At 44.0% G+C, this 22,709-nt stretch overlaps 1 protein-coding gene across 14 annotated transcripts in view; it reads left to right on the forward strand.

The window, feature by feature from the left end:
* Window positions 1-22,709, forward strand: part of itpr1b (inositol 1,4,5-trisphosphate receptor, type 1b) — a 103,846-nt gene that overhangs the window by 75,702 nt on the left and 5,435 nt on the right. For 8 of the 14 annotated variants that reach the window (XM_035388765.1, XM_035388768.1, XM_035388772.1 and 5 more), the window contains 14 exons: window positions 309-509; window positions 934-1,044; window positions 1,440-1,535; window positions 1,786-1,920; window positions 4,509-4,616; window positions 5,428-5,659; window positions 7,473-7,595; window positions 12,547-12,722; window positions 13,174-13,338; window positions 13,649-13,838; window positions 14,776-14,868; window positions 16,778-16,923; window positions 18,299-18,464; window positions 19,335-19,495. In XM_035388765.1, coding sequence (XP_035244656.1) covers window positions 309-509; window positions 934-1,044; window positions 1,440-1,535; window positions 1,786-1,920; window positions 4,509-4,616; window positions 5,428-5,659; window positions 7,473-7,595; window positions 12,547-12,722; window positions 13,174-13,338; window positions 13,649-13,838; window positions 14,776-14,868; window positions 16,778-16,923; window positions 18,299-18,464; window positions 19,335-19,495 — 2,103 coding nt within the window. The remainder of the gene's footprint in view (window positions 1-308; window positions 510-933; window positions 1,045-1,439; window positions 1,536-1,785; window positions 1,921-4,508; window positions 4,617-5,427; window positions 5,660-7,472; window positions 7,596-12,546; window positions 12,723-13,173; window positions 13,339-13,648; window positions 13,839-14,775; window positions 14,869-16,777; window positions 16,924-18,298; window positions 18,465-19,334; window positions 19,496-22,709) is intronic. The other 6 variants (XM_035388771.1, XM_035388775.1, XM_035388777.1 and 3 more) reach the window with 1 other exon arrangement.

Below are 22,709 nucleotides of genomic sequence, written 5' to 3' on the forward strand. Positions count from 1 at the left end.
TGGTTTCAGTTGTTCTTAGTGATGGCCTGGGTGATGGGTAATGACCCACTGCCAGGCACTGTCAGCCTGCAAAGTTTTCTACTGATGAGTTAATCCTTTTGCCAAACAGTTTTGCAGTTACATAAAAAAAGCTCTGACTGGAACTCATTAGTTTATCTCGCTATCTGAGGTTTCCTTGGATTGTGTGACTTTGATATTTGTGACCCGTGACCCCTGGAGTTCCTGATCTAGATCATGTCCCATTTCTGACCTGTGGTCCACCCACACAGCACATAAACTGTTCTCCCCCTGTTCTCTTTGCCCCTTAGAACTTTCTTCGCTGCCAGAACAACAAGAATAACTACAACCTGGTGTGTGAGACGCTGCAGTTCCTGGACTGCATCTGCGGCAGCACCACGGGGGGCCTGGGCCTTCTGGGGCTCTACATCAATGAGAAGAACGTGGCGCTCATCAACCAGACCGTCGAAAGCCTGACAGAGTACTGCCAGGGCCCCTGCCACGAGAACCAGGTGAGCTACACACATACACTGAAATGCACTCGCTCGTACACATACACACACACACAATAACACACAGACACACGCACATGAACACTCTTATATTTCATACACATACACACCTGTACTCACAAAAGCACGCTGTCCCACACACACACGCACAGAAAAAAAAAACATTTTTAATTTGTTCCAAAATCTGCTCAGCACCTATGAACAGCAATGTTGGTCTTATTGGTAACACTTATAAAGTTATAATCTTGCATAGTAAAACACAACTGCCACTTGAGTTATGCATGCCTTATTTGGAAGAGGCTCCAGCTCCTTTGCCTTGTGATTTCAGGTGGTTCAGGGCACAGTGTACTGTTCAAATACAATCATGGCCATTGTTTGTTTTTCCTCATGAGACGATGGGCTGCATTATTTTTTGCTTCTGTAGAATTGCATCGCCACTCATGAGTGCAATGGCATTGACATCATCATCGCCCTGATCCTCAATGACATCAACCCTTTGGGGAAGAAGAGAATGGACCTTGTGTTGGAACTCAAGGTGGGTTGGTTGCTGTCACCAACTGTCTATATTGCTTTGTTATACCAGTGGCTCCTTTTACATTAATATCACTGTGTGACATTCTGTCATTAATATCACTTAATATCCTAATCAGTGCCCAGTCTGATTTTTCACAAACCCACAGAACCAGCTAAATTCACATGAGGATTGCTGCCAAATAAAGCTGAAAATCCTATAACCTGCCAGTTTTGTTTTATTTTCTTCAAACCAAGATTTAACCATGAATAAAGATTTAGTTGCTATTTTCTTTTCAGTTTCTGCTTTATGCTATAAAAGTGCAAGAATTGAAAAGTGTAAATGGATATATTTCATATTTCAGCTCTGCTGTACTATGATGATCCTTATGTGCTTTTTGGTCTCTTTCCCTCCCCTAGAACAACGCATCCAAGCTGCTGCTGGCTATCATGGAGAGTCGCCATGACAGCGAGAATGCCGAGAGGATTCTCTACAACATGAGGCCCAAAGAACTGGTGAGCCCAATGAGTTGGCAGGCTGCTGTCCCTGCCAGTAGAGCAACCAGTTGTGATATCTATGTTCTACACCAAAACACAACAAAGGACAGGTCATTAGTCTTCATGAGGGGGGAAGATGAAATGTGATGTGAGCATATGTCAGTAAGGCCCAATGGCCCTAGAATGCGCCAATGGGACCCTCCCTTTCAGGGGTCTCTATGGAGATCTTGCATTGATTGACAAGCCAATCCCCGGGTGCCATTTGCAGGTGGAGGTGATCAAGAAGGCCTACCTGCAAGGGGAGGTGGAGTACGAAGAGCCCAGTGAGGATGAGGAGGCCCAGGATGAGCATGCTGCCTCCCCTCGGAACGTAGGCCACAATATCTACATCCTTGCTCATCAGGTAGGCAGCTGGCCACGTGGAGCTCAGACACTTCATATGTAGAGAGAGCTGAAACCTGGTCTCTCGGGTTTGGAAAAAACAGAACAGGACTGAAAGTGATTGAATAGACATTTTTTAGTATTTCTGCTCCATTGTTGAGACCACAGTGCTGCCGTGGGTTCATTCAAGTTATGTTCCCGTTGAAGCTGTTATGACTGAGCAGTTCCCCTCATTTAATAGCTTTTACGTAAGTTTCTAAAAATGAGCCAACGCTCCAAGCGAAGCGAAGCCTGCTCGCTGGCCCAAGGCCTTTCAGGTGCGAAAAGTCGGGGCTCTGCAAATCATGCACACACAAAAAAAAAAATTAAGTCAGCAAGCGGGAAACCGCAGATGTTAAACCACACTGCTGTCAGCCCTCGCACCCGTGTGCGCAAACCAAACGGACCCGGCTCGGGAGGCTCAGCCAGACCGCCTCAGTTTCAGTCTGGGCTGGTTTTTTGGGTTTCAGTAATGCCTGCAGCACGGTGCCAGGTAGGCCTGGCTGCAGTGCGGCTGATGGTACTTTCCAGCATGCACTGTACTATCTGCGTACAGTAAATCTGTGCTCTGTGGGGGAAGCTACAGGGCTGGACTGCGCTGTACAGACACTCGCTTCCACTGGTGTGCAACTCCAGGGGTGGGGAAAGTTTGGGAGCACTCACCGGTCCATCTATACATAAACATACACGTACATATACACATGAACACACACACACATGCAAAGACAAAGATGTACATGAACACATACTCACAAACAAACCTGTGTATGTATACACACATACACACAAAGACAAAGATGTACATGAACACACACTCACAGACAAACCATACATGCACTCACGTACACACACATACACGCAAAGACAAAGATGTACATGAACACACCCTCACAGACAAACCTGTGCATCTGTACATGCACACATATATTAACATGTACACAAATCACATGCACCAAAAGACAAATATGGGCACAGTCACTCACAGGCATATATACGAACGCGCACAGACGCACATCCACACAAACAAAACACACATGTATGGATATCTTAATTATGCAAATTTTATATTACATTACTTTAAAATTACCTTTGTTTCATAGGAATCCTGTAAATGCATACATTTAGGTACCGTATAACATTGATAAATATCTATGATTATATCTTAAAATTGTCAATATACCTGCCAGATCAGGTATATTGATCATGTTTTGTGGGTCAGTATACCTGATCTGGCAAACAGACAGGCACAAGCATAATCATAACCTTGTATTCCATAGCTTTATTTTTGCATTATCCTTTCTGATTTGCATTATTTAATGGTTCTCTGATGAGCTAAGCACCAGTGCAGTGAAAATATTTAAATATTTATTTTTTACTTCATTTATTGTGTTTATTATGTATAATTAAACAAAACCATTATTACATTGTCAATGTCTGTTCAAGGTCAGGCAGCATATATTGACCAAGCTTATCTCAAGTAATACAGTAGTTGAAGTAAGTATATATTTGGCATTTTTGTGCCTGCTGAGAACACACTTTTATATTGAAGTACTTTGAATGCCCTAATGGTCTTGTATGAAAAGATTATTTTCTGATATGAACATTAAGAAACATGACAGTGCCTTAGTAATTGCATTTTCAGAGACTTTAATGACAGTCCCCTATCATATCGCAATGGGTGATGTTTCTAAATCTACTAAACGTATCCTGCTCTGCAATTTTCTTCAAAATACAAATAAATTGATAAAACCATATATTTATTTTTATTTAAAAAATGTATAGATGTAAATTTTCAATAAACGTAAAGCTAGTAGTGTAATGTAAAGATTTAACATGAGTCAAAAGTTTCTTGCATTTGTGGATCTCTAGTTGCAAAGTTGTTTTGATCTTACGGGGAAGTACACACAGCCCGTTATTTTTATGCAGTTTTCCAGCTCCGACCATCAGCTTGAAACTTGCTTTCCTATCTAATTTTACTGCTGCGAATTAACAAGCAATCTTTATTTAACTGCCTGATATAACACGTTAACATTTTATCTCTAATAACTTTATTTCACCCTCATTCAACTGCATAACCTCTCTTCCTATTAAATCTCTATTAATTCTATGTGACAAAATAAGTGCAGTGTTTCACTCCAGGAAGAGGGTACATGATGCTTAGCGCGTAGAGTAATATCGAAACCTGTCTGTACGTCAATGGGCATTTCTCATAATGCATTTTTTCCTATGACATCAGTGGGTCAACATGTGATGTGGAGCCATCATTAACTATAGAGCCATCTGTAGCTTTAACTGTACCTTTCGGTTCTTACATGTTCACCACGTTGCACTTCCGATGGAAATATTCTGGAGTTTCCTGAGAAAATAAACATTAAAAAAGTAACGTTATGGCATTTGAGAAATCAGTCATTCGTAAAGGATTATAATTGTTATAGGAATTTTGCATGCAGGCATTGGAACATGGAGATTTGGGACAAGCATTTGCCCGCACAACTTCTTCAGCATGTGCAATGTTCCAACCTTCAAATTCTCTCATTTTCCCCCCAATCTCTCCTGCTGCAAATTTCACAGCTGGCACGACACAACAAGGAGCTGCAGGCCATGCTCAAACCTGGAGGCACTTATGGAGAGGGAGACGAGGCCCTGGAGTTCTATGCCAAACACACGGCTCAGATCGAGGTCAGTGCCCGCACACGTGGGGTTCTGGCGGCTCCAATGCATCTCTGCATTCATCAGTGTCTCTTTAGGTCTGTGACTGTGTTCCTTCACTGCTCTTGAGTTCTCCCCAAGGTTATGCAGTCAGATTGTCTTTTCTTTATTCAGCTGTTATTTCTTTTGAAAAGAAAGTGCACTTCAGTGTATCAAATTCTAAATTGTTTCATATAAACTTGGACAGACTGCCCCCTTCTAGGTGAAATGTTTGAAGTAGTGCACAGGGCGTGGGGTGGTCTTGCTGTTTTTTTCAAGGCTGCTTTCAAACATGTACACTTGTTAGTTGCTTGTTGTATTTCCTGCTTTTACTTGTTAAAAGTGCTGAACATCAATGGTACACCTATATCTTTGTCCCAGGTATAACTCCTAATCCAAAGAAAACTCTCATGTGAAACTACAAGACTTGCGTGGCATACTGAACTGCTTGTGAACTGCAGATGGAGTCCTCCTGTTTTTTGTCCTTCCCTTTCAATTTCTGTCAGATTTTCTGTTGAGCTCAGAACACAAGGGAACACCTAATCGAAAGGAAGCCTCAGTCTCCATTAATTTTGTTATTATTCTTATTCCTAAACCCTGGGGTCCTGGCTGGCGTAGGGCCTACATAAACATCCCTTAATCTGAAGTAGTCATGGCCTGCAAGGTGTGTGGATTAGTCCAGGAGCTCTCGGTCTAAGGGCTCAGGGCCTATCAGGGCCTGTGTATGTTTCCCCAGGCCTGGTGCTAGAGTAGTCAAGCCCTGCCAAATAGGGCAACGCAGTGACAGGGCTCTTGTGTTCAGATCGTGCGGCTGGATCGCACCATGGAGCAGATAGTCTTCCCGGTGCCCAACATCTGCGAGTTCCTCACCAGCGAGTCCAAGCTGCGTGTGTACTACACCACGGAGCGCGACGAGCAGGGCAGCAAGATCAACGACTTCTTCCTGCGCGCCGAGGACCTCTTCAACGAGATGAACTGGCAGAAGAAGCTGCGAGGTACTCAAGAGGCTACCGGTAACACCAAAGCGGTTCCCTGTGCGTTCCTTTCCCTATCTCTCGCCTAGTAGCTCTTTACATGCCCTCCTGTCCTCCCTGACCCCCCCCACCCCACCCTCAGCACCCCTCCCAGAGCAGCTCCAGGTTTTGGTTTGCAGTCAGTGAAACGAACTGCTCTGGACATGGGGGCGATGGGGGGACTGAGGATGTGTAAATGTGATAAGTTAGATGCTTAAGATAATTTAGAGCATTCTAGCATGCTAGAGCATATGTAAATATATCAGTTTGATAAGTTTGAGGAATTTTGTGCTGCCGTCGCCTGCTGCCCTCTCAGCGCTTTGTCTACAGTTCTCTGGTCTCGCAGTGAGCATGTTCATGTGAAAGAAACACGGCTTTTTTCATGTATAACGATAAAAAAAAATTAATCTGTTCTGCCCATACATAATGCTTGTTTAAATTGAGAAATGAAACCTAAAATAATCTACTTAAATGAGCGGTGTAACTAATCCTCTACACTGCCAGCCCTTTGAGGTTATTAGACATACGATGTCTGTCTCATCTGATTGATTCAGAAAGCAGAGATGGCGTGCTACGATCGCTGTCAGGTTGGCACAAGCAGTCCTTCTCTTTGTGCATCAGAAAAGCATCACTTCAGTGGGTTAATCTTTCCTCTCAAAAGCAGACTGAGACCTGCTGCCAAACTGCCCCCCGTGGCCAAGTGCTTGGTTCAGGGTCGGGGTCTAGGCTTGAAGGTTATAGCTAAGTGCAGCCCATCTTTCCTGAAGGAGTTCAGTAGATTTAGAGTGATTTTTTAAACCATGAATGCCTCTGTCCCCTCACTTTGGAGAGATGAAGCTTTTTATATATATATATATATATATAGTTATTTCCTTACTACTGACAACGGAAGCATTGCATATGATGTGTACGTGCGTGCAGACAAGTATGCGTATTTCTTTCCTGATTGGTTTAAAATGGTTTTGAATGCTCACTCTCAGCCAAGGAAATCCCCATCGAGGGGTGGAATCCAAATTTTGTTTGGCAGATTCAGCCGCTGGCTTTGAAGTGGTATGACTTATTGCTGTGTCCCTGCAGTCACAAAAAACCAGTTTGAGTGGTTTTCAGTAGGGGGCCTGTTTGGTTATATTTGGTTCCATTCTGGTTAGTAAAGGCTTTCACACGGAACCCGACTCGCCATGGCTGAGAGCTTTGAGAATGAACCACGCAAACCAGTATAAAATTTCTCCCCCCTCGTTTTGAGTTTTAAATTCAAAATCAAACAAAGTAAAAGCTATACCTTATTATATGACATAACTGTGTGTTGCATTTGCAAATGTGTCACCAGGCTCAGTACGGGGTTACAGATGTCTTGCATCTTTTGTGCCCAGTGGTATTCTTGCAAGGGTTGGGTTCCTGTGGCATGATTCCTAGACACTGACCCCTTCAGCCAACTTAAATTTCAGTTTTCAAGACCTGATATTTGCCAGCCAAAAAATGTGTATATTAGTGAAATTACTTTTTGGGGAAAATGAACTGGATTAAACAATATGACTAGATTTTATATAATGTGAAATACTACGTGCATGAAAGGAAGAGCCCTGTGGCAGATTTGCATTGCCTTTATGACACATTGGTTTGGTGACCACTTTATCCTGAGAACATTTAAATTGTTGAACTGTGCATGTGCATGCGACAGCAGTGAGTGTGGAGGGTTAAATAGAGCTGAGTTCATAATTTGAGGTGTGTAGTCATTTGTGGAGTGCCTGCTTGCACATTAATAAAATTATCAGTTTTGGGGGAGGGGGCAATGGTGTGGTCCAGTTTGTGAAGACCATGTGGTTCCTCCCTCCAGCCCAGCCCGTCCTGTACTGGTGTTCCCGAAACATGTCCTTCTGGAGCAGCATCTCCTTCAACCTGGCCGTGCTCATGAACCTGTTGGTTGCTTTCTTCTACCCATTGGACGGCATTCGTGGAGGCAAGTCTGTCCTGTACATTCACAAATTGATAATGGATTATGTTTGAAATGTGGCCCTGCGAGCAGCTTATCTAATTTATGCGATAGTGCTTCTTCCATGTGGTAAATAATCTTCATTTAACCAGGTAGGTCCAATGAGAGCTTAGTTTTCATTAGCAATGATTAACCTGGTGAATCAAGGTGAGGCGGGAATGCAAGGGACTTTGCTGCCAGTCATATTTTACATGTTTCTACTTTTTGTGGAAAAAGCACTTAAAGATAGTTTTTAGTAGCCGTACATTTGAGGAGGGTATTTGAGTTCATTATGAGCTTTGAATGGTTTCACTGAGGTAAATTCTGATCCAGTGAAGCAGGATCGCAGTACACGGTGTGTTTAATGCTAGCTTTTCCGTTGTTTTGATCAGAAATGGCTTCACGGCTGTGGAAGGCATCCTGTTTATAGCAGTCATTAAGCCTCGAGAAGATTTCGCTATATTTATTTATATGATGCATTTACATTTATTCACTTGCATGAAGGTTGGTTTATGTGTGTGTGCGTACGTGCTTGCATTAGTGTATGTGTGTATGCTTGTTTGTGTATCTATCTGTGTGTAGGAATGCGTGTTTCATGTATGCATGTGTGTGTGTGTGTGCATGTGCGTGCATATGCCTGTGTGTGTGTGTGTGTGCGCACGTGTTTTTGAGGGTCTAAATGCATAGTGTGAGGGTGTGTGTATTTTTGAGGGTCTAAATTCATTGTCTGTGCGTGTGCGTATGCGCGTGTGTGTGAGTGAGTGACTGCTTATTGGTGTTTGTGTGTGAGTGTTTCCTGTCCTGTGTGCCACAAAAAATCTGTCAGAAAACAGGAAACAGGAGGAAGTGACTCAGACCACAGAGCTGAAGTGGAGTGCACATTCACATTGTGACATTAGCTTTTCAGAAACCTACCTTTTAATGGACCTAAAACTGGGTCACCAAATAGTGCGAAGTCATGTGATTCCGCCACACTGCGTCAATGCTTTGTTTATATAACTTTTTATACATTATCCATTTATAGAGCTCTGTATTTACTGAAGTAAATCAAGCTAAGCACCTCGCTGATGGGCTCAATAGCAGTGCCCCTCCTCCTTGGTCTCTGGGCAGAAACCCAGCAGCCTAACCACTAATCTACACCACTTCCTAGAGTTCCTTGGAATTGAAGAATTGACGGTTGCTGATGTATGCACACAGGGTATTGCACACCCCCTGTTCAGAAAGAGAAGGGACTTCTGGTTTTCAGCAACGCGGCCCTCCTCTGACGCTTGAGTGCCCTGGTTTACCTCTCCCTTAGAGAATTCCTGACCATATGACAGAATCCTTGTCATGACCTGACCTGGGTATCGATACTTTGAGAGCTGAATGCCCGTCACAAATGCGTCACCTGATGCCGGCTCTCCAAATCTTCACTTAAGGCTCTCGGCTATGGGCCACTTCACTCCTGTTAATTGGGCATTTGTGTTACTACCTGCCAAGGTGCTGCTTGTGGTTGCAATCAGGGCCCCTCAGCCGGCTTTGGGTAGAAGATAGGACGCAGAGGTGTGGGTTTCCAACTCTTACCGTCAGTTCTGCAGACATGTTAATCCCTTTGGATGTGCCAACAATGGAAACATTCAAGACTGAAATCTGCCAATTAGTTCCTTCATGCCTTTTCTTCCTTAATGTGATTTTGTGTTTTGGGATCCTTACTGCCTTCATTTAAAGCCAATTACACCCATTTGGATAACTGAATTCCTCTTTACAAGGTAATGTCTAAGTGCATCTGTAAATATATTACTGATGTTCCTTTTGATGAGTTTAAGGCCAGGGGGACACCCTACTGTCCTCGACTCGTGTCTTCAGACGTATTGAGGGTGGTGGGTAGAGGGGGTTTTCAGGAGCCTACGGAAAATGAGTCCTGCTATGAAAGTGCTGGAATGCTTTTCTGTGTATGTGTTTTCGCAAACGGTGTTAAAGCCCCAGATAGTGGGTGTGAGTGGAGTGGGTGGATTGTTAGCAGTGTCAGTATTGAAGTTAAGGGAAGCAGTTTGGTTCGAGTACCTGTTCTTCTCTCATGCTTCTGTTTTTCTTCTCTCTTTTTTCTCTCTCGGGCTGCTTCTTTCTGTCTCTGGTCTGCGGTGTTGTTTGTACCCACAGCCATGAGGTCTTTCTTTGTCTCAGTGGAGATGCGCAGGGAGAACGGCGACATTGTGATTCACATAAACTTTCGATTGTTCGCTCTCGGGTAAAGCAGCGCGGTCCCTTTTGTTCCAGACTCCCTCGGCAGCGCAGAAAAAAGAAGTCCTTTTTGCTCGGAGCTAGAAGGCGCCGCTCGCCTTGTGCAGTGTCTGAGCTTTTCTGAAATCCCAGCGTAACACTCCATCTGATGGAGCAGGCTGCTGCTGGCGGCGCAGTGCATTTCAGGACACACAAACCGGGGGAGACGGAGGAGCAGAACCAATCGAGCAGCCATTGCGCAGATAAAATGTTCACGTCACTGATAATACCGCTGCAATGAATCTCTACCTGGCCGTTAAGTGCTAATCCCTGCAAATGAAAATTAGATGTTTATCAGTGCCTGTGCTAGAGAACGATGTCTTCTAAAGAAGGTAAACCATTAAGAACCGCAGTCTAAATCCTTATATGGTACACTTTTGGAATGTTAATTATATATTTATTTATGGACAATTAATATCTGTCTGTTTAGCTCTGTATCATTTATTGTATGTCTGTCATCTATCTACACCATTTTTTGTCAGCCTGTCTATGAATTTATTTACAGCATTACTACTGTATACATAAGGAGCACACATTTTAACTCTACTTTAGCAATTTAGACAAACCTGGAAACCAGTGTAAGTAGTCAGTGAGTCAGTGGAAGTGTACAGACATTCCTATTGTCCAGAAGCCTGTCGGCAGCCCTGATTTACAGACGGTCACATGAAGGCCTGCATACCTTTGACCTGGTGCAGCTGTGCTGCGAGTGGCTCCTGGTGCCTCCACCCTCCTGCAAACAGCGCTGGAACGTGGATATGGAAATTAGATAAGAGCCCTGGAACTAGGTCAGTCCGCGCTGGCTGCTGGTGCACAGGGCCGTACATGAGGAGCGCACGTTTGTCACGGCTGACTGTGCAGCTGGGTAATCTGGCCCGGCTCAGGAAGTGGACAGAGTGCATGTCCCTTTTAAAAAAACGCTTTGGGTTTTTTTTTTGTTGTTTTTTTCTTTTCCCCGGGAGTTAAGATCGGGCTGTGAGAGAGGCAGCCAGTGGTGATTTGTGTTGTCCTCCTGTAACCCGGGGAGTGCGGGAATGGGAGGGCAGATGAGCGGGGTTTGGGATGGGAACCTCTCTCTCTCGAGGGAGCACGTCAGTCTCTGGTTCAGCTGGTTCTCTGTGCCTGGAGCTTTAGCGCTGTGTTGTCAGCCCCAGGACCCAGGGTGCCACACGGACCGTCGCTCATGAATCTTTCAGGCGCGTCTGTATTTTTAGCGGCGGCAGTTATGTAACTGCCACCTGTCATGTGATCCCCTCATGGAGAGGAGAGGGTGGGGGAGGAGAGCTGCACGCTAGCTCAAATAATGCCTTGGAAACACACACACACACACGTACACACGCGCACACACACACACATGTATGCACACGCGTACACACATGCGCACGTATGCACACGTGTACACACGTACACCACGCACATGCCCACACGTATACACATACACACGCACACACACATATGCACAGGCACAAACGTGTGCACATGCACACACACACATACACACACACAAACCAGCAGAAGGACTACTGTTACAATCCATCATTTTGAGATGTGAACTTCCCTCATTTTGCTCGTTTGCCGCTGAACATGACAGTGAGTTTGGGCTTGGCAGCATGTGAGGCGCTGACCTTGGTGACACCAGTCCGGGACTTACCCAGGGATTTAGAGAGTTCCACCCTAATGTCTCACAGAGGTACAACACACCCCACTGTGACACTCTTTCCCTGTTATGTAACCCCTCTCTTTTAGTTCACAGCTCTCTCTGCCAGTGCAGAATGCAATAGACCATACTTAGCTCGCTAGGAAAGGAAATTATTAAAGAAACATGTGCACTGTTCTCATAGTCAGGGTTTTCATTTTTAAATGCACAAAAAAATGCAGTATCACAATTTACAAAGACAGATCTGGGTGCTTCTGGAGGCAGAGCAACTTATATTACAATATATACCGGCTCCAAACTGCCTGGTGGCCCCCAGATGAGTGACAGAGAGACGTGTATGTCTGCCTGTCATTTCATCAATAATCTGAACCCCTTCTCCACTCAAGTCTGTGCTATAGTTACCTCAGTATGCTTGTCTCATGTTGTAATGTATAGCATTATCCAGATAAGAATTAATGTAGATATCAGTACTGAATGTTAGTATGCATTTTAGAATGGAAGAAAATTTGATACCTATTTATGAGCACACTCTTATTTGACAGATATTCAGAATTTAATCCAGTTAAATGTAGTGTTCAGTAGAAAGAAATAATTGCAAGTAGCCTATTTCAAGATCAAACAAAGTTGCCTGAAGTGAACTTTAGCAATTATAAAGTACAAAATCTCTCCCTAGGTCTTGTCTCTTACATGCTCACTAACTAGTTCCTTTGAGACAGAGACATGATACTACAGCTGTGAACTTTGTGCAAGAAGACAGTTGTGCTGTGCTTGGGAAATAGCACATACAATTCCAGTGAAATGGATTTATATTTTATTAGAAATTTGTTTTGAACAGTTGAATTTGGTTTATTATGTACTATTTTGGATATTTAAATACTGAAAAGTTTCTTGAGATTTTGTATATGGGAAGGGATGCAGGTTTTGCTTTTTTTGTGGTAGGGGTGGCCAAAGTTTTATTTTTAAATAGACCCCAAAATTACCACTAGTTAAACCTGATCACATTTTTGGCCCTGCTCTGTCCCTCAGGCACTCTGGAGCCCCATCTGTCAGCCCTGCTCTGGACGGCCATGTTGGTGTCCCTGGCCATTGTGATCGTCCTGCCCCAACCCCACGGCATCCGGGCGCTGATCGCGTCCACCATCCTCCGCCTAATCTTCTCCGTGGGCCTGGAGCCCACCCTGTTCCTGCTCGGTGCTTTCAATGTGAGTGTGTCAGGCAGGGCTAGGCCCAAGCCCAGTCCCCTCCTCCTCCTCCTACATCATCTGGCTACACTTTTGTCAGCCCAAGCAGTTTCCTCTGCCCCTTGTTACTCATGGAGGTTTGGTGTGTAATGCGTCACTGGCACATTCCAGAGACGGGCTGTTACAGCCACTGGCTGAGTCAGTTGAACCTCTGGAGGAATGGCCGATTCAAATGCTCTCACTAGGACTCGTTCTCCAAAGCTCTTCCTTGAGGCTGAAATTTTAAATATTAACAGTAAAGCAGGTGAACACTCTTAGCCATATCATAACACAGTGCTCCCATCCTTCAGTGGCTTTAAGACCTGAATTCTGTGTGTGCACTGCCTATGCCTTTAGGCAAGGTCATGTAGATGAAAATCCAGCCTGACTATACATATACAGTATCTGATTCTGTCTGTTTGAAACCCTAAAGGTCTGCAATAAGATCATCTTCCTGATGAGTTTTGTGGGGAATCGTGGGACATTTACCAGGGGCTACAAGGCCATGATAATGGACGTGGAGTTCCTTTATCATCTACTCTACCTTATAATCTGCAGCCTGGGCGTCTTTGTCCATGTGTTCTTCTACAGCTTGCTGGTGAGTGCATAGTTGTCAGTTTTCTCAAGTTTCCCCCTCAGGAAAGGAAGAATTGTCTTTCAGATTCGAATTGATTTCAAATATTTGCTAATATTATTTTCAGATAATCACCAAATTTGGCTTAAAGAATGTGTTTTGCATTTGTTTTAAGTCAAAGTTAAGATCATGTTGCCTGAATCCAGCCCATGGAATCGAATGTTTCACTGCTCTTATACTCCATAATGTCTCTGTTCTACTGTAATGTCTTTGAGCTCTTACACCTTTTAATATCTGTCAGGTTTTTGACAATGTCTTGTCTCCCCTCGTCCAGCTCTTTGACCTGGTCTACAGAGAGGAGACTCTGCTAAACGTGATTAAGAGTGTGACGCGTAATGGCCGGTCCATCGTCCTGACCGCAGTGCTGGCGCTCATCCTGGTCTATCTCTTCTCCATTGTGGGATACATCATTTTCAAGGATGACTTCATCCTGGCTGTAGACAGGATACCAAATAAAACCATAGGTAGAGCCTGCCAGGACCCAACCCCAAACCCCCCCCCCCCCACACACACACACAAACACGCACACACACACACTCTCACATTTGCCGTAACATCCAGAGCTCTTACTGAATAAATCTGTCTGCAATAATTTCATCCAAATGTATTCATTGTGTGGCATTTTTATAGTAGTTTGGTCTTGAGAAATGCAGTAATGGAGAGTAAATGCTTCTCTCCGTCAGTTAAATGCATGATGGTGATCACTATGACGCTAATGATGATCATGATTGCATTTCTGACAATGAGTATGAATGGAAGTCATTTCCTCGTGGGGGCTCTTGCAGTGTACCCCCATGGTACAAACACATAGGCAGTTATATCAGTATTCGGCTATCTCTATCTGCCTGTCAAATCACTACTCAGAATGTTCTCAGAACCTGAACTTGTGGGAAACTGTGATTGTTGAATGTCTCCCTGAGGATCCAAGTCTGCTCATTTCAAAACTAGCGTGGAGAGAGCAGAGATTTCCTAAAAGCCTAGAAAAGCAGAGTAAAGCTTTTTTTGATGAGGCCACTCAGTGAAATCACTGATTGCGGCACCATCTAGTCCTATAAGACCCTTTATTAAGTTACATAATTGTTCAAAAACTTGACACCCTAGTTGCTTTTGATATACAGTTCATGGCTATTGTTGCCTTTTCCTGATGTTCAATTTTTTTGTAGGCAAATGTGTATATAAAATGCAAAATTTGAATAGAAATTGATGGATAATCTGCACATACATACATGAATCTGGTGGTGATGGGTATATGTTTTCATACATTAGTTATGTTAAGCAAATTGTATTTTATTATTGTATTTTAAATTATTTCTATTTTATTTTGTGTACTTTATTCCATATTAGTGTATTTATTTTCCACCTTTTTACATTGCTTTAATTTCCTGTTGTTGCCTTGGACAGAGGGCGGAGCCAGCATGGTCGGGGACTTCCTGTCAGCTGGAGTGTGTCGGAAGGATAGCGGCGAGAACTGCTCTACAGAGGTTGTGGGGGAAGGTAAGGCTGCTGCGTTGTCATGAGGACTGGGCCTGCCATGTCCCCAGAAGCCCTTAAGTCAGCTTCCCCACCCCAGAGACTGCATGTGCCCCAGGGTAGACCGTGCTGAGCTGTAAATCTGCTGGCGCAGGCTTCATGGAAGTGTGGCCTGTTGGGTAGAAGCACTTCTCAGGCCCCATGCATCTCCAAGAGAAAAGGGGGCGGGGATCAGAGGTCATGGGTTAATATCACTCACATTGTGGCACCACCATACTGTCAAGGTTAAAGGGGATGTTTTTTTTTCTTTGAGTTTATTAATTCTGGCTCACACTAAAGAAACACTGAAATAATGGAATTAACAATTTACAATAAAATAAGCTGAAAATCATTGAAAGAATGTACATTATACTAAGAAGACATAAACCTGCATGTGTTAGATGCAGCACAAAAACACCACATCATAAAAGGCACAAAACACTGCGGAGATAAATATAACAAAAACGGAGAGTTCTTCTTAATGTAGATTGTTAAAAAGCCTAAAAGCAGTGGGTAGGACTGCTTTTTAAGTCCTGTTTGTCTTGGCCCGGAAACAAGCAAGTTGTTGCTGTTGTGCAGCACCCTGTTTGTGCATGCTAGTCTGCTCTGTGGGAGCATCTTGTGCAGGGGGTGTTGTGGGTGTGCCATGTCTTCAGCAGTTCTACTGCGGCTTGTTCTCTCATGCTCTGTAGAGAAGGGAGTTTTGGCTGGAGTGAGCTGCCTCTGGAGATAGTTACGGACCCTTTTTTTCTGGACCACTTTTTCCACCTTTTCTTGTCTTTTATTACACCTCACCAGAAGGACTCCGCTATAGTCCAGACATGGCCTTACCAGGGTGGTTGTAGATGGTGATCAGGTCGTCACAGTGTAGGCCGTGTCTTGCCAGGACAGTCAGGAAGTGGAGTCGTTTTGTGGCTTTCGTCCTTTCTTTGAGGCTCCACGTGCGTATCTCCACTAAGGTCAGAGTCCTGGTGGAAGGCAAGTTACTTTGTTGAGGTCACCAGAAGAAGAGGGGGTGGTTGTGGTGGGTTCCTGGTAAAATTCTCAGCTCCTCTGACTTTTCCCATTTTGCAACATATTACTGGATGCAGCCCACTCATCCAGCTGCTTGACCTCCATCTCCATGGATGTGTCGTTGAGGATGTCAGTCTGTGGTATAAAAAAACATTCAAAACAGTTGCTTTGCCATTCTCCGCACCATCTACAGCATGTATTTTCTTTGCTGATGATTTTTTCTGTCTCAGACCTTTGTTAATAAAATCCCACCACTCTTTGGGTTTCTGTCCTTCTTTTTTTCATTGAAATCCCCAAGTTTAAAAACAAATTTTGAGTTTTATGAAGACAATGAGCAAATATGTAAATAAAGTACTGGTTGGCTTTTAAAGTAACTGTGATGGTGCAGTATATTAGCTATATTCCCATCCCTACAAATGTGAAACTAGAATTGCTTACTTCCTATGCATTTCAAAATAAAAGTCTCAAGGGTCAGTGTGGGTGACCATGACAATTTAAACAATGTCCACTACATGACAGCCAACTGCGAGCCTGGCCTTATTACCTAATTGGTGCCCCACCTCACTAATGCTCCTTTGGCTGAATGGAAGCAAATCCCTGCAACAATGCTCAAACATACAGCATAAGGCCTTCCCAGAAGAGTGGAGGTTGAATGTCAGGTATCCACATACTTTTGGCCTTGCAGTGTAGGTACATACATTTATGTACGTGGCAGCAAATTACTGCATATCAAAACCATTTGCATGTTACAGTTTGCTATGAATCCCATGAACTGCTATACCTGTAGTCTGCTGTCTATAGCAATGGAGGTGAGGCTGGATGTTTTGCCTGTTATCACAGAGGAGTCGATTGAAGACACTGTGTTTCTGGTGTTTTCCAGCGGTGTTCACGCAGCCGTCGGCCATGGTGATCGAGGACAAAGAGCGCACCTGTGACACCCTGCTGATGTGCATCGTCACTGTCCTGAGTCACGGGCTGCGGAGTGGAGGAGGAGTGGGGGATGTCTTGCGCAAGCCGTCCAAGGAGGTGTGTGTGTGTGTGTGTGTGTGTGTGTGTGTGTGTGTGTCTGCGTGTGTACGCATATGTGTGTTTGTGGTGGAGGGGAGGGCAGTTGGGGGTAAGGTGCCCAGAGAAGCCGGGTCGAGGACATGCCTGTTTCCTGATCGTGTGACATGTCCCCAAAACCAGCAGCTCTCTGTGATGACATTTCAAGTCAAAAGGCTCCTGAGTCCTCATATGTAGCAAAACTGTATTCACAAAACAATCACCTCCCCTGCTGCTCAGGACTAAGAGCTCTCTGCATGGAATACAGCTCTGGCCGAAGATGTGGGGATCCACGTCAACAGAGAGAAATGTTAATGCCATATGTATAAGTATGTACCAAGCACTTGTGGTGAATGCGCATGATTCAGCATTCTGAAACCTGTTATCAGAGGCTAAAATCAGACCCTGTTCAACTCTTTCCGTCAGTGTGTTCGCGGTGGGTTTTTTATCAGAGGGAGCAACAGAATACAAAACCCCCATAAAAGAGCTGCCTACCCATGAATAACACTACAATTGGTCCTCACAAAAAGACACAGAAAAATATAAGATCAGTGATATGTGGTTTGAGCATGGTTAGGAATCACTTGTTCAGGGATTGAGCGAGAAGCAAGGCATGCTCTTTCCTCTACTGAACAGATGATAGGGCTTTGTGTTTTATCATCCACTCTTTTGAAAGGAATAGCAGCCTGTGGCAGCAACAGGGGAACTGTGAGGTTCTACACCATCTCTGAAAGCGAGAATAAAAATGAGAACAGTTTTCTGTAATAAGAGATGCATCAGTCACTTCTTGAAACAGATTACTGCAATAAATGTATTAATTTAAAATGCACTGGCTTGGCATTGGGTGGCACCGTGGTGCAGTGGGTAACACTGTGACCTCACAGCCAGAAGGTCCTGGGTTCGAATCTGGCCTTGGCCTTTCTGTGTGGAGTTTGCTTGTTCTCTCTGTGTCCGCGTGGGTTTCCTCTGGGTATGTCGGGTTCCTCCCACAGTCCAAAGACATGCAGGTAGGCTAATTGGAGACCCTAAATTACCCATAGTTATGAGTGTGTGATTGATTGGTGTGTGTGCCCTCCAATAGATTGGTGGCCTGTCCAGGGTGTATTCCTGCCTCTCGCCCAATGCACGCTGGGATAGGCTCCAGCACCCCTCGCGACCCTGCTCAGAATAAGCGGGTATAGATAATGAATGGATGGATGGCTTGGAATTGAGAGGGGACTTTTCTTTCCAAACGTGCTGCCTGCTCATCATAGTTCATTATAAAGTTTCCACATGACTGCCTAATGTTAAAACATCAGAGAATGTAAGGTGGTTAGTCTAGACACTGTCTCACCTATGTTGACATTCACCTTGGCAGGAGCCTCTGTTCGCTGCCAGGGTGATCTATGACCTCCTGTTCTTCTTCATGGTCATCATCATTGTCCTCAACCTGATCTTTGGAGTCATCATTGACACCTTTGCTGACCTCAGGAGCGAGAAGCAGAAGAAAGAGGAGGTCCTCAAAACCACTTGCTTCATCTGTGGTGAGTAGAATCTCTTCAGTCTGTACTGGATGCGTGAGCTGTTTTTGGGGCGGAGTTTCGGGTAGGTCGATGGGTGCGTCCCGAGCATGCAACAGCCGCGTGCAAGCAGTCTGCCAGGCATTGAGTAAGCAGAGGCCAGGTCGTGGGTTATTGCACAGCTGGGCTGCCTTCAGAATAAGGGATGCTTTTTTTGGTAAAGTAAACACTGGCCCCATCTGCACTGGGCCATGACCCCACAACACCCCTTTTCCCCGAAGGCTTAGTCATGGCTGCCGTGGAGGAGTACTTCCTGTTGCTCCTTGCCGCTTGAGTCAACAGCCTCAGATCAGATTCCGCAAGACAGTGCTCCCACTCGGTCTGTTCACATAGCAGTAAGCAGGGCTGCTTTCCATAAATGCATTTCCGATTACTGCTGCTTTGTCTAAGCATTATTTCCATTCTTCAGGACCCTGTTTAGTGTCATGAGGGTACTAGGATTATGGAATACATTCAAGTGTCCTGCCTGGAGAGCTTGTTATGTGGGCTTCACAACCTACAACCAATGGTTGTAACAAGATGAGCCACGAGAACTTCGGCATGTAAAAAACCTCATACATTTATGATTGCATAGAGCAGAGCAAAAGCTTTGAAGATGTAGTTAAATGTCTAAATTATTTGACTTCTGGGACATTTGCTGGCGATGTGTCCCACAGCATGACTATCTTTTAATGGAAGACATTATGGTCAATGAGACAAAACCAAAACTACAGGTACTTTAGGATTTGGCTTGTGTTCAGTCATTGTTGCAAAACCTCCATACCTCTTCGGGACGTGGCACAAGTAAGAAAGGTCACCACTTCCCCAAAAACATGTGTGCCTGTGTGTTTGCAGGACTTGAGCGGGACAAGTTTGACAACAAGACGGTCACCTTTGAGGAACACATCAAGGTGGAGCACAATATGTGGCACTACCTGTTCTTTATAGTTCTCGTGAAGGTGAAGGATTCCACCGAGTACACGGGGCCAGAGAGCTACGTCGCCCAGATGATCAGGGTATGTGCATGATCTACAAAACATCCACATCTCGCAAACAGAAATGACCAGAGGGGGGTGAGTGTGTGGAGTAGGGTGGTGTGGCGGGGGGTAATGAGGGGCGGGATTCGGAGGCTGAAAATTTGGACTAGAAGTTTTGGGAAATGTGTATGAATGAAAGTAGCTCATAGTTCTTTTGCAACATTTAACAGTTTTTTTTTTTTTAATCTTTGTTTTGTTTTGTCTTTCATTTGGCCTGGGTATGGAGGCTTTCCATCATGGCAGTGTGGGTCTGGAGCCACTGTTAGAATTGCCTCATCACAGGGGTGTTGGCAGATATGCCTGGGTGTTTCTATTCTATTATATCTGATCTTTGAAAAAGTCTGTTTCCTGAGAGTAAAATTAGGTAATGTAGACAAGATGGAAATCATGGGTACGTGCGTGAGTGCGCATTGTTGTTTTGCTCTCATGCACATCAGAAATATCTTCCTATGATGACAAGCAGTGCAAAACTGTTGAATCATCCCCTGATTTAATTGGCTAAAAAATTTTCTATCGCTCCAGTGGAGCTGCTCAGTGGCCAACAATTGTGGTTGTACTGGGCAGCTCCCAGGTGTGAATGTGTATGAGTGTGAAGCAGGGCGTTGCTGCAAAAGAGCATCCGTGCTCCGCGAACCTACCCTGGGTAAATAAAGGTTAAATAAAAAATAATAATAAAACCGCTCACATGATGCTGCCCACCAGCCATCTATCTTATAGCAGCCTTAACATGTCAACAGTGATGTGCCAAATTAAGAGGCTGTTATTTTATAAAAATTTCAACCCTTAAACGAAGAACGGACTCTGTGACGTGTAGAGACCAAACATTAGTTTTATATTGTTGGGCCAGTGATTTTTTCTAAATTATACTGTATCTTTTCAAAAAAGTGAGTCTACCAGCTTCTTAAAGACCTGCCATTGTATTATGTGATCTCTGTCTTGTGATGTTGAATTCCTGAGATGTTTTTTCAAGCCTGTCTGGTGTATAAATGGAAATGAGAGGCAGAGTAGCCCTGGCGTGGAATGTGTTTATCCTAGTTTCAGTCATTCTCAGCACCTTCCTTCCTAGCTGAGCACTGTGGGAAATGGAACATTTGCCTACACACCTGACCCAATGTCCATACATTTTGTCAGAACAGAATCCATACCCACATTCAAGGGCATGCTTGGGTATTTCCCTGAAAGTATTTAATAATTATTCACTCCAGACACTATCAACCTAAAAAATGTTTTTGTTTGATTTGAGGTTGGTTCCTATGGGTATTTACTTAGAATAATTTGATTTGATTATTTACATATTTGGTCACTAATAGTAGACTGTCACTAAGAGATTATTTGGATCAATTTGTTAATTAACAAAAATAATATAATTGTATTCCTTTCTTTCAAATCCATGTTCTTGGAGGGCCTTTTAATAGGTTTATTCATATTAAAAGTGAATGAATGTAGATCTCTTTTCTGTTTCTGACAGAGTTGTAGTTTCATAGTGCTTTTGGGAAAAAAATTCATCAGCATTTGATTGTTATAATATGAAAATAAGTAATACCCACACACCTTTTAACTTGCTCCGAAAACCGATTTAATGGCTACTTAAAAGCTGGCTAAGACCATTGTAGGTTGAAATATTGAGACCATTAGATTTGCTTTGGGAGCACATAACGCTGAATGGGGAGTTCTTCTTTCCTTATTAATCTTACCTCATACCCCCGCACCTGTGAACTCACAGAATATTGAAATATGAAATGATTAAATACTGACTTCAAAATGTTAATATTTGTGCTCCGTAAATAGCTTTTCCAAGCGTGGCTACTGTTGTGAAGCAGCTGTCCAGTTGATGGGAGACCGTGTATCTCATCGGTGGGCGCCGTTCTGATTGATGGCAATGTGATTTTTTCCGGGTCACGCGCGACTTGCCCCCACTCTAATTGTGGGGCGCCATGGAGTCGTGTGAGGAGTCACCTGATAGCAGCTAATCCTCCCTGACCTGACAGTCTGGGGGTCCTTCAAAGTGTAGCCGGTCATTCCAGGTGAATCCAGCCGAGCGGAGCTCCCACACAGGGTCACAGTGAGCTCCTCTGATTGGATTTCTCTGAGTGACTCCTACACTGAATCAACCCAGACGCTACTTCTCACAGTGGTAATAAAGAATGCTAAATGCTAAATTTAGAATAGCTACTAGGTGCCCCATATTACTGTTAAAATGCAATTTAATCATGGTAGATCTTTTGGTAATGTAGTCTTTGTAATTTGACCGTGGTCCCCCACATATCAAAAACACAGGTGTTGAAAGTTTTACATCTGTGCAATCTGTAAAATGAAAGCAAAACTCAGGGCTGTCCTTAAATTTGTAATCACCTTCTGATTCAGTTTGCTATAAAAAAAAGGATTAAAAAAATCCTTTATAAAAGAATTTTCTGGCAGGTCTCAGGGGGATGTAGCTGAATTTGATGAGGTGATGTTGATCTGAGAATTACTGGCATTGTTATCAAATATAAATATCTCTGAAGGGGGAAGGGGGGAGGGGCAGGGAGGTGGGTGGAAGAAAATGCTTTGACACAGAGTATTACTGAAAAATGTCAACGTGACTTTAATAGAAGGTGTTGAATTCTAGGCTTTGTGTGAAAACTCACAAGGCCCTTCAAATATAGGGTTTAGCCTTCAGATGAGCTTCTACATGCTGGTAATTGAGTTAATGACATTGAAACTTGCTGTAGATCAAACTGGGTGACCTTGCTTCCCCATTACCTTACAGTTTTTATTTTGAGCCATGTATTTAGCCTGAGCATGAATTGATAGTTTTAGTGCTGCAGGAGTGCAGTATTGCAGTAGGGACTGGCAGAGTCTATGTGGTGGAGCAGTGTTGAAGTGCGGTATAGCAGTGTTGGGTTGGAGAGCAGCTGTGTCAATATGGTACAGCAGTTTTGGGGTGGAGAGCAGCTGAGTCAATTTGATACAGCAGTGTTGGGTTGGAGAGCAGCTGTGTCACTGAGGTACAGCAGTGTTGGGTAGGAGAGCAGCAGCGAGTATTTGGTAGAGCGGTCTTTGGGTGTTGAGCGAATGGTGAGATGACAGTAATATCACAGCTGTGTCATTTGATGTGTGGACGTGCCGGGGAGATAAATACAGACCCTGCAACTCGCTGCCTTCAGGAAGTGGCCTGCACTCCTCTTCTCAGAATGAGTCTCTGTGGTTCCCC

Source organism: Anguilla anguilla, chromosome 13 (assembly GCF_013347855.1).
Source record: "Anguilla anguilla isolate fAngAng1 chromosome 13, fAngAng1.pri, whole genome shotgun sequence".
Taxonomy (NCBI): Eukaryota; Metazoa; Chordata; class Actinopteri; order Anguilliformes; family Anguillidae; genus Anguilla; species Anguilla anguilla.